We start from the raw sequence: 11,900 nt of genomic DNA on the forward strand, positions 1-11,900 counted from the left end.
GGGGGGGGGTGGGGATTGGAGAGGGAAGTGTGGCACAGACACTGGAGTGGGAGGAGGGGGTGTGTTTAATCTTCAGAAGAGTTTATGTGTGGAGTAAAGTGAATGCATTCTGTGATGTTGAGAATGATCTCCAAGTTCTGTAAGTCTGCTGCTTTTTTGTTTTCTACAGGAATCCCTTCAATTACTGCATACAACAAGAATGGGCTGAAGATTGACTTCACCTTTGAGAGGTCAAACACCAACCCCAGTGTCACTGTAATCACGATACAGGCCTCCAACAGCACAGAGTTGGATATGACAGATTTTGTTTTCCAAGCTGCAGTACCAAAGGTACAGCCCCTCCGGGCAACTACAGCGATAGGCTTAGGGCCAGCTGCAAGTACTTCCTGATCAGAGCTTTCATGTAAACAGAAACTTGCAGCGTGGTAAACAGGGCTGAGAGCTGTTAACAGGTTCCTTTGGCGCTCAGTATCGTCATCTCTTTCTACTCTGAAAGTAAATGTTATAAATGCAATAGAACACCGGTTCCTATCGGATTGGACTGCTTCTGCTTGGACAAAATCTTGTTTAAAATCACCACTTTCTAGGAAAGTTGATAAACCACATGCAGAAAAACGTTGGAGAAAAAAAAAAGTGAAGACACTAATATTTCCCTTTATTCTTAGTTTCTGAGGAATATACCATGCACTTTGCAGTTATGAATACATGAAAAAAAAAAATCGTTTGAAGCTATTAGCTGCTTATAAAAGTTTAAATGAGCCCCACGTGGTGATTAGTGATGGTCTTCCTTTAAACAGTGAATTGTCTTCCATTGCATTTGGCTGCAGCACAAAATCTGTGAGACAGATATTGCCTAGTTTATAGTAGAGCAGACCATTTAAGCACGGCATGATTGGAAAATTCTTAAAGTTTAGGAAAATACAGTCACTTCTGTGAGTTTCATTTCTAGGAATTAGTAATGCTCTAACTTTAATTTGGGTAGGTTTTATACCTGCCATAGCAAAGAATTAGGGAAAGAGTGGGCCTCCTGAAGTTAGAGATGGGCTGAGCAGTCTTGTGTGACACTTGAAACAGTGCATCACTGCTGATCTTGATAGACTACAGTAAGATCTTACCCCCTAGTCTTTGTGCTACCTGGATTGTAGTTGTGTAGAAAGCAGATGGGGCCAGTGAACATTTTGTTCTTTACAGATGGGGAATTGAAGAATTGATTATTTGACTTTATTGGGGCTGTACAGACACTGTCAGAACCAGGAACTGAACTCCTAATTTTCCTTGTCTTCTCACAGTGCAAACACATCGTTTCATGTTCTTACTTGACTAAGCATCAAATTGTTTTCTCTTTGCCCTTTCTTCAGACATTCCAGCTGCAGCTTCTATCTCCCAGCAGCAGTGTCATCCCTGCATTTAACTCGGGGACCATCACACAGGTCATTAAAGTCCTGAATCCACAAAAGGTGAGTTATTCTGACAACAGTTATTAAAGATATAGTCTTGGAATTGGGCATTTAGTGGCAGTCGGTTAGGGATGCATCTCTGATGAAAGATAGGGAGTGATGGTGTTACTGATGTATTTCTAATGGCAGTTGTTTTGGTTAGGGTAAGGAAGAAGTTATGAAAAAGGCAGGAGACCTTGTGCAAAGGTTTGGCCTTCTATTTGGTTATACTGCTATAACAGATCCACAGGTTTGCAATCATCTTGAATTCATTAATGTCTTTTGCATCAGAATGGTTGTTAAACAGGTTTTTAGATGGCCTTCCTAGAGGAGCTTAACCTGATGTTTGTGTGTGTGTTGTAAAGCGATGTCTGAAAGGCAAGCATCTTGCTATATAAATCTATTTAACATTCATTCTTGCTGTCTGCAGCAATGTTACTCGAAATGTTACACAAAAAATAACTTGATCCATTGTCTGTTTTGTCAAGTGGTGTCATTTGTTTTTAATGTGATCAGTGTAGTTTTAAACAGTTGATGGAAAGAATCTTTAGGTGTGATTTAATCATAATTCAATTTGTTTTACAGCCTTCAGAGACAGGCTTCAAGACTAGGATACAAGAGATTTGAGGGAAGGAAGGGGTGTGGCCCACATGTCCTCCTTAAGAGGTTTTGCAAGTATTCTAATGGCATCAGAAAGAAAAATAAAATTGAGGTCATGTATTTCTTCCTCTATGGGACACGCTTAAGATCTTAAACATTTTTAAGAATTTAAAACATCTCAAGTTTTTCATATGTTAACACTTACATACAGCTCTAGATGTTAAGTGTTAAGACTGATGTGCAAATTAGAAAAACTCAAATCTCATCCCAAGATTTCACTGAAATGACTGTCTTCCAGTGCACAGTTTTTGTGGTTTCCAGGCATCTTCTCAGTGTAGCGTGCTTCATTCTGCCTATATTGAGGCACTGGAGCAATTATTGTCTTTGTCTTATATACTTCTGATAGAAATTTCACTGTGGTCCTGTAGAGCACCTTTCAAAGATCACTTTGAAAGTTATAGTCTGAACTTGTAAATCTTTAGGAGTGTTCCTGTAAGAAAGTCACAATATATCCATCTCAGATGAGCCCCACAAGGTGAAATACACCTAGATAGTGGGATGCTTTCTTGTTGGAACACCAGAACTCCTGTGAACACTTCAGCCTACAGGGGTGCAAAATAGTATTTTACTACCCTCTTCTCTCGCCCACTGTTTCCTAGTTCTTCCACCTCAGGCATTTGTGCATCTCTTACTGTGCTTTAGTTTGCTACTGCCTGAAAGTAGAGCTTTGCAAGAGCCTTGTCCATGAGGTAGTGTAGTTACCTGGAATACTCTGAGGGAGGCAACCTTGAAACAGCCTTGCTATTTAGGAGGTAGCTGTTAGTGCTGTCAGTATTGTGAAAAAAGTCTGTTCACCTGGACGCGGACCATCATTATGCCGGATTGAAACTGATGGCCAGTTTTCCAAAGCAACATCAAATATAACAAAAACTGGTATAGACTATATTGCTCTTTTCATGATAAAGCATAGCTTTTTTATCCTGGGGCTGGTCGGAGCAGTCGTTGTCCTCCTTTCTTCCCCCTGCTATCCCTTTCATGTATCTCCCTGTAGGTGTGTGGAAAAGAGCCAGGAATAGACAACTTTTTGCTTTTTCATTTAGGTTTTTGGGAAACAAGTTTTTTTTTGAGTGTGAGGAGAACAGGGAACCTGGCTGGAGCATGCTGTGCTCTAGCTATGGGTAAGGGCCACCTAGTATCTGGATGACAGCCAAATGGCAGAGTGTAAAACAACTTCTGAGCTATCCCATCATTTACTCAGAGCAGGAGGAAATGTTCTTAGAGACTCTGTTTCTAGTCTTTCTTAGGCCATTTCCTTCACAGTGCTACTGAGCCATGCAACACTTGAAGTTTCAAGATCTCTGCTTTGAGTGAGCAGCTAGTATGGGAAATGACACCCCTCCCTGCGAGCCTAAGTGCAGAGTAGCAGAGTCCACATCTGCCTCCTGCTTTTTTCCACTGTTAACTGGGATTTTAAGGCAGTTATTTTTGTATTTAAGAGCTTCAGATAACTGGCCCTGCTTGTGAGAGCAGGGCCAGTGCAGAGAGAGAGATGTGGGTAGAAGCTGTGCTGTAGCTTTTCTGAGAGTTTGTATCTGTTCTGAGAACTACAGTGATCTATCAACATCCTACCAGATTAAGCATTTATCTGCAGTGTCATAGCTTACCCTGCACATCCTTCCAGCAAGCTCTTGTGGTGAGGAAAGGTCCATGTTTTGTATTCGTGGGGTAAGGGAGGGGAGATGGATGTGAGGGCATTCACTGACCTTTAATGAAGACCTGAATTTGTTTTGTGTTTTTGTTTTCTTTTTTTCCCTTTTTCTCTTCTAGCAACAACTACGTATGCGGATCAAGTTGACATATAATCACAAGGGCTCAGCAATGCAGGATCTAGCAGAAGTCAACAACTTCCCCCCTCAGTCTTGGCAGTGAGGCTCTGGCATCATTCTTATTCTCACCCCACCCAATCAAAAGAACTCTGGGAAGAAGGTTGTGATCCTTGGCAATCCCCCAAACTGCACCATGGGCATGGGGAACAGATGAGACCTGCTGATGAGGAGGAATTTTCCTGAAGTGATTGCTGACTTTGAAGCATATCTGTTAAGACTAATCTCCTCTCCTCCGCTGATGAGGCTGGCGGCTTGTGGAGGCTACTGTGCACTCCCTCACACATGCATTCACAGCCAGAAGCAACATTCCCTTCTCCCCTCCCCTCCTTCCTCTCCCCCCCGGCAAAGAAACACAGCCTGGTTGGAAGAGAAGTCTGGAATTTCTAGCAGGGAAACTTTCTTCTCTCTGCAGCAAGTGAACAGCTGCCCCTTCTTACTGCTGTCTTTTTTTCCCCTGGGGTGGGCAAGGTGTGTTGTCCTTCATCACTAGCTGGATTCCTTCAGGCACTTTCATATGGGGCTCAGATTGGGGACTTGGGGAATGCCAGGCTGCCCTGCCTCTTTCTTCTTGTATCCCCTATGTCTGAAGGAGCTGGAGGCTTCTTACGGCCTATTCAGTGCATTATTGTATACACCCACCTCTTAGTTATGTGATACATACCAAGAGCAAGATAGGCCTTGGGAGTTCATCTGCAAACCTGGGACAGTGCAGGAAAAGAGGTGTTGGTGGGAGTTGATAAAATTGCTTTGGTGCTGTACTTGGAAATGAAGACCTTACACTTGAATTTTCTTTCTTTCCATCAATAGCTTACAGCCATGCAGATCCACAGGCAGTCTTCTGTACCTTCCCCAGAAAGGGTGGTGATGTATGAGAGATGTAGAGATCCAAGGAGCAGCTGGCTTTCTACCACAGACGGTTTCAAAGCCTTTTAACCCATTAGTTGTGGTTTATGGGTAGAAAAGACATAATCAGTTTTGTAGGTCAGTCTTTGAGGGCTCTGTTCCTGCTGGGAGACTCGTCAGAGACTATGCTGCAAAGTTGCTCTTCCCAGTTATTCCAGACCTTCTCCCCAATTTAATTTCCAGAGCCTGTTGTAGACCCCCAGGATTCCATTTGAGTTACTTCTGACTGGGATATTTGTGTTGTATCTGTAATATTGGCACTGAAATAAAGACCATGCGGTTTAAAGAGACCTTTTCCCATTTTGTTACTTAATTGATCCTTGTAGTTTGCTCCTTGCTCCCCTTTCAGAGAAATGTGCTAGTTCAGGTTCAGACTGAAAGTAACTAAACTATTTTTTGAATGGAAGCCAGTGGTTTGAGTGTTTAGATCCAAAGGTGTGAGGTCCAGTACTCTTCTAAGCTTACAGAAAGCTGCATTCAGTTATGCTTCCTGGAGTGAACTGTTGTCGAGGTAGTAGAGTTCTGTGAATTCTCATGGAGGTGATGTATAGGACGTAAAGCACAGATGTTCAGCACTTTTCAGGGAGGAAGAGGGGAGGACATATCTTAGATCTTCATCCATGAGTGTGCTGGTAAGCTGAAGGTGCTCCAGCTTCCAACCCAGTGCTTTCTCAAAAGAAAAAGATGGCACATCTGCTTTATTTCTGCTATAGGGCTTTCCAGACAGTGATCGCTCAGTGCTCTCATGGCAGGCTTAGGCACAGCTTTTTGCAGCTGCAAAAGTGCTAACACTAAGCTCCAGTCCTTGCCAAAAACCCTGCAAGAGCGGTGCATGGTGTACTTAGGGAAAATGGCAGGCCTATTCTGGCCTTGAATTGGGAGCAGGAGGCCACTAAAGGTGGTTCAGTCTGCTTTGGTTTTAACTGCATTAAGTAATACAACATAAGACTGACTGTCACTGACTTAAGTGCTGGTCTGTGCAGTGGAGTAAGTTTAGCTTCTCCTGGAGGGTGTTTTTTCCGCCTTATTGATTAAGCAGTTTTGGGCCTTTATTATTCTACTGGAACTGGCATCAGCATGAGGTGTTAAAATCTAGAACGATGCATGGTTTCCCTAAAAGTAATTCTGGGTTGTGGCAGGATCATGCCTTGTTGTATCAGTGGTGAGATAGATACTATGGTTCGGCTAGAAGCGTCACGAAGCAGGCAGTCTTGCAGAAAATGGCTGAATCAAAGTCCATTTGTAGGTGCTGAGCATTTACCTTTGTTGCTTTCCCTGCAGTTGTGACTGTTCACCACCCCACTCGCTCAGACTTCTTAGTGTTGAAGGCTGAGCGTGTTAGATCTGGACTCCAGTGCTCTCTGTGGGCGTCCCAGGTACGAAGCTAATGGAAAGTCTTTGGCTTAGTTCCTGAAGGCCCCATAAACTCTCCCATTCTCTTCACAGAATTGTACATGGTCACTTGTACTGAAAGCTGGCCCACTCAATCTCCACTTGTTTTTGGTGTGGGAGATTGGATGGGGAGAAAGTAAAGGGTCTCTCGTCTGGCCAGTTTGTTGCAGCATAGCTGGGAACAGCTTATCTTGTCCCTCTTGTTGCACTTGTTTTCTGTCCCCTAGAGCAGCTGTGTTTTGTCATTGGTCTCTGGTAAGCTTGTAGGGTAATTTCCTCCTGTGTTCTTGGCTCCTTCAGCCACCCCTGCACAGAGTGTTTGTGTTTTGGGAACCAGGTGCTTTGTCATACATTTCTGAGTCGAGCTGAAGGAGGTGGTGCACGTACCTGCAATGTGTTTTGCTTGAAGCCATCCTTTGGCTACGAAGTACTCCTTTGTAGCAGCCAAACATTCCTGTTGTCCTTGGAGCACTTTCCCTTCTCCTTACTGAGGGACAGGGTACTAACCTTGAGCCAGAAGGAAAGCTGGGTTTCACACATTCCCATATCTGCAATACTGGACACCATCGCTTGCTCCTTAACCCCTAAGTACATCTCTTGAGCTCTGTGCTGCTGCTTTGTTTTCTCACTGGAGAGTACTCGCACGTCCACGTCTGAGGCACTCTGAGGATAGGGTGAGTCTTTCTTCCACCAGTTGAATGCAACAATTCTTACAGGTCTGATCAACGTTTTCCTTGCTTCAGTGTAAGGGGAATGTAAAGGGAGCAAGGTACAGGCTTCATGGCTAATCTTACTAATACCTGCATTGGAGACTTGGGAGCTGAGAGAGATTCAATGTCTGTTTATTTCAAGTGAATGTATTTTGAGTCAAAAAAATGATAGAATAGTGGCCGTAATGGGCCTGAAGGGGAAGAAGACATGGGAAGGTCCTAAGATACGACTTTGTCCAGATTTTGATGGGACAAAATAAGGACTTGAACAACCTTTTGAAGCAATAGCAGTGAGGGGACTGCCACCTATACAGTACCTTTGATATATAACTCAGAAGATGCTGAAACAGCTGGGAAAGGTGATTTAGTGCCTTCCCCAAGGCTGGTACAAGCTGCAAGATGGAGCAGCAAAGATGGCTTTTTTTTAGATCTGCTGGTGCGCTTTCTATGTGTTCATTTTCTACTTGGGGGCTGTGAGGGAAGGAGCTACTGGACTTGCTTCCCTCTGAACTTTCACTCTATTCCTGTATATTCCTTTTTCTTTCCTGATGTTGTAATTTACATTTTACATAGAGCCCCATCCCACACTCTTTGACAATATAGTAAAAAAAAAAATAAAAAACAACCAACCAACCCCAAACAAAAGAATAAACCCAAAAACAAAACCCCAACAAACCCAACCAAATTTAAAGTAAAAACATGCCATTTGAGCAGGGAGCCTGGTGGCATTCAAACTTCTGCAGACCTATTTTTGAGATGTGAAAAATTTAAATAAATGCTGAGTCTTAGGTGAGTGAGGAGCATAACGGATGTAAACATTTACATGGGATGCATTAGACTTCTGCTGTGTGTATTGTCTTTTGGTTGAAACAAATTATGAAGTGACTAATAAAATGAGTCAATATTCAATGATTTAAAACGGTGCCTTGTTGCTTTTTGCAAGTACGGTGGGATAGGTCTTACTGGTTTGTAAGGTTTTGCCATAACAAAGTCAGATGAGGTCAAATAATAAGGGTAGAGTTTGAAAAACTTGCCAGGGAATCTTGGAGAGCAAAATGAGCAGACAATTATAAAATATTTTAACAGTTCAGGTGAAATACAGCCCTAAAAGAGAGGTTGTCAGCTACTAGCAGCAATACTTGTCCAGGTGCTGGAGAGGTGTGATGAGATCTTAACACAAGGAATTTTATTTCCTGGTCTTTGCAGCCTGCCCTGGGAGTTGGTTATGATTCCTTTGCCGATTTAAAAAAAAAAAAAAAAAAAGGCGCCCCTTTTCATACCCCATGTGCCTCTGGGACGAGGATTGTTGTCATCTCATTGTCCAATACAGCAGCACACGTGCCTCCTGCTGTAAGGCTCTTCCTTGCATTTTATAGCCAGAGTGACATTCTATTAGTTAACTTTTCATGTGTTTCCTAACACGTAATTGCACTTCTCTCTGCAATGTACAATCCCCTCAGTATTGCCACGTGTCCTTCCTTTATGGAAATTCTCCTGAGGCAAAGTAGTTACTGAGCTACAAAGCTGTAGCTAGAAATGCGTTGTGGTCGTGCCATTCTGTGGGGAAAACTTAATGGAAATTTGATTATTTTTTTTTTAAGTCTTCTCATCTTGCCTGTACATTCTGGAAGTGTTAAGAACTAGGTGGCCTTTCCTGTGACGTGAATTAATGCAAAGTGCTGGGAAGCACTTTCAGCCTTTCTGGAGAGATGGGTTGTCTGTCAGTTCCTTGCTTTTTTAAATTGGAGAGCCCTCCAGATACCGCAGAATTGGGAAATGGCATTGGAAACTGCTGGTTTGTGTGGGTCAGTCGCCTTGGGCCCTGGCTCTGGAGCGGGACAGGCCGGTGGGAAGGTTTTCCTCAGGGTTCCTGCTGTGTGTGGGCAGTGCTGGGTGGGCAGTGCTGGGCACAGCACGTGTGCCCGGAGCAGATCCGCAATCTGCACAGCAAAACGCCCCGGCAGAGTGGGAAGAAGGTGGGAAATGTTTGAAGGAAACACGTAGTAGAACTGAAAGTGTTTGGTGCAGTGATAACACTGATGGTGAGGATTAGTAAAGCTTGTCTGGACTTAATTCTGAAATAGTACTGGGAATTAGAGTAGCAATATGGGTAGCGGCTTAAAGCGTGTTAAAGTTTGGAACTGTTGGAGATCATGGGGAAGGTGTGAGGCTTTGCTGTCATTTTAACGTGCATGATCCTGTAAGTAGCCACCTGAAAGCATGAATCAAATTCTGGTAAACTGCACAGCGATGACCATGGCTACGGGCAGCCCTAGAGGCTTAAACACTTCCAGGGATGGGGCATCCACAGCTTCCCTGGGCAACCTCTTCCAGTGCCTCACCACCCTCACAGTAAAGAATTTCTTTCTGGTATCTAATCTAAATCTCCCCTCTTCCAATTTAAAACCATTACCCCTTGTCCTGTCACTACACTCCCTGACAAGGAGTGCCTCCTCAGCTCTCCTGTAGCTCCCTTCAGGTACTGGAAGGGGGTATAATGTCTCCCCGGAGCCTTCTCCAGACTGAACAACCCCAACTCTCTCAGCCTGTTCTCAAAGGAGAGATGCTCCAGCCCTCTGAGCATTTTCTGTTGCTGCGAGGCAATGGGTGGCACGCGTTCTCCGTTCTGTGCGTGGCGGGCACCAGTAGCAGTTAGCTGGTTGTTACTGGGCGTTTGGCTTGGAACCCCTTTCTCTTAAAGCATGTGTAGAAGGAGGTGCAGTACCCTTCCTTAATACTTTTTCTTTGCTGAGCTAAAAGAAGAATGATGAAAACTGTCCGTGTCCACTGTATTGTGATTTAATACGTACTGGTGTGTAATAGGAGTTTGTTGTGAAATGCTATAATATGCACTTCCTAAAGTCTCTGAATTTTGTATCTTTTATTGTTAACACGCTTCGCACCAAACTGCATTATTAGTATAATGTGTGTTTTTATCCCGTGGGTTATTATCCAGAGAGATACCTAGCACTGAGCACTCTCCTCCTTCCCTTGCCTTTCCCAAAGAAGCTCTCGTAGCCACCGTTGCCGCTTGTCGGTGGAGTCTGCGGTCAGAGCCAGACAAATGACAGCTTGGAGAGGCTGCAGCAGCCGTAGCCCTAGGAGGGCACGAGGAGGTAACAATATACAATTTTCATGGTTCAAGGGTAGCCTTATCCTACTGTTCTTCATTACAGTACTGCAGCGAGATCAATTTTATTAAGTTGTAAGTCTTAGGAGGCCAACACCATTAACTACGTGCTGGATCAAATAATTTTTTTTTGGTATTATGATTGTTTTTCCCCTTCGTTGGGGGAAGGCAAGATCTGATGCACGGATCTCTTCAAAAAAAAAAAAAAAAAAAAGGCGCCCCTTTTCATACCCCATGTGCCTCTGGGACGAGGATTGTTGTCATCTCATTGTCCAATACAGCAGCACACGTGCCTCCTGCTGTAAGGCTCTTCCTTGCAGTTTATAGCCAGAGTGACATTCTATTAGTTAACTTTTCATGTGTTTCCTAACACGTAATTGCACTTCTCTCTGCAATGTACAATCCCCTCAGTATTGCCACGTGTCCTTCCTTTATGGAAATTCTCCTGAGGCAAAGTAGTTACTGAGCTACAAAGCTGTAGCTAGAAATGCGTTGTGGTCGTGCCATTCTGTGGGGAAAACTTAATGGAAATTTGATTATTTTTTTTTTAAGTCTTCTCATCTTGCCTGTACAGTCTGGAAGTGTTAAGAACTAGGTGGCCTTTCCTGTGACGTGAATTAATGCAAAGTGCTGGGAAGCACTTTCAGCCTTTCTGGAGAGATGGGTTGTCTGTCAGTTCCTTGCTTTTTTAAATTTGAGAGCCCTCCAGATACCGCAGAATTGGGAAATGGCATTGGAAACTGCTGGTTTGTGTGGGTCAGTCGCCTTGGGCCCTGGCTCTGGAGCGGGACAGGCCGGTGGGAAGGTTTTCCTCAGGGTTCCTGCTGTGTGTGGGCAGTGCTGGGTGGGCAGTGCTGGGCACAGCACGTGTGCCCGGAGCAGATCCGCAATCTGCACAGCAAAACGCCCCGGCAGAGTGGGAAGAAGGTGGGAAATGTTTGAAGGAAACACGTAGTAGAATTGAAAGTGTTTGGTGCAGTGATAACACTGATGGTGAGGATTAGTAAAGCTTGTCTGGACTTAATTCTGAAATAGTACTGGGAATTAGAGTAGCAATATGGGTAGCGGCTTAAAGCGTGTTAAAGTTTGGAACTGTTGGAGATCATGGGGAAGGTGTGAGGCTTTGCTGTCATTTTAACGTGCATGATCCTGTAAGTAGCCACCTGAAAGCATGAATCAAATTCTGGTAAACTGCACAGCGATGACCATGGCTACGGGCAGCCCCAGAGGCTTAAACACTTCCAGGGATGGGGCATCCACAGCTTCCCTGGGCAACCTCTTCCAGTGCCTCACCACCCTCACAGTAAAGAATTTCTTTCTGGTATCTAATCTAAATCTCCCCTCTTCCAATTTAAAACCATTACCCCTTGTCCTGTCACTACACTCCCTGACAAGGAGTGCCTCCTCAGCTCTCCTGTAGCTCCCTTCAGGTACTGGAAGGGGGTATAATGTCTCCCCGGAGCCTTCTCTTCTCCAGGCTGAACAACCAGAGCTCCCTCAGCCTGTCCTCACAGCAGAGGTGCTCCAGCCTCTGATCATCTCTGTGTCCCTCCTCTGGACCCCTTCCAACAGGTCCGTGTCCTGGACATCCCTGAAGGGGATGCCCGGTTCTCTGCCGTCGGCAGCAGCCGCTCGGGAGGTAAGTGAAGGAAACGGTGTGATGGATGGATGGTTCCGGAGCGCGGGGCTGAGCTTGTGCCTCTCCACCCAGCGGGGAAAGCCGCCCCGCTCACCGCACGTTGAGGCCGAGCCCCCGGCGGCGCCGGAGCCGGGCGGTCCCCGGGGCGGCGGAAGCCCGAGTGCTTCCGGGGCGGGGCCTGCGCGGAGGCGGGGCTGCCGCCGC

At 44.9% G+C, this 11,900-nt stretch overlaps 2 protein-coding genes across 3 annotated transcripts in view; both read left to right on the forward strand.

Moving 5' to 3' along the window:
* AP1G1 (adaptor-related protein complex 1 gamma 1 subunit) overlaps positions 1-7,846 on the forward strand; it is a 36,191-nt gene extending 28,345 nt beyond the window's left edge. For both annotated transcript variants that reach the window (XM_014942354.1, XM_014942355.1), the window contains 3 exons: positions 170-330; positions 1,359-1,457; positions 3,864-7,846. In XM_014942354.1, the coding sequence (XP_014797840.1) occupies positions 170-330; positions 1,359-1,457; positions 3,864-3,965 (362 nt within the window). In that variant the 3' untranslated portion in view covers positions 3,966-7,846. The remainder of the gene's footprint in view (positions 1-169; positions 331-1,358; positions 1,458-3,863) is intronic.
* Positions 7,847-11,657: 3,811 nt separating this feature from the next.
* The window catches only part of PHLPP2 (PH domain and leucine rich repeat protein phosphatase 2), a 33,781-nt gene continuing 33,538 nt past the window's right edge, over positions 11,658-11,900 (forward strand). Inside the window, exon 1 of the mRNA XM_014942159.1 lies at positions 11,658-11,696. Coding sequence (XP_014797645.1) covers positions 11,658-11,696 — 39 coding nt within the window. The remainder of the gene's footprint in view (positions 11,697-11,900) is intronic.

Source organism: Calidris pugnax, unplaced genomic scaffold (genome assembly GCF_001431845.1).
Source record: "Calidris pugnax isolate Ruff unplaced genomic scaffold, ASM143184v1 scaffold28, whole genome shotgun sequence".
NCBI classification, from domain to species: domain Eukaryota; kingdom Metazoa; phylum Chordata; class Aves; order Charadriiformes; family Scolopacidae; genus Calidris; species Calidris pugnax.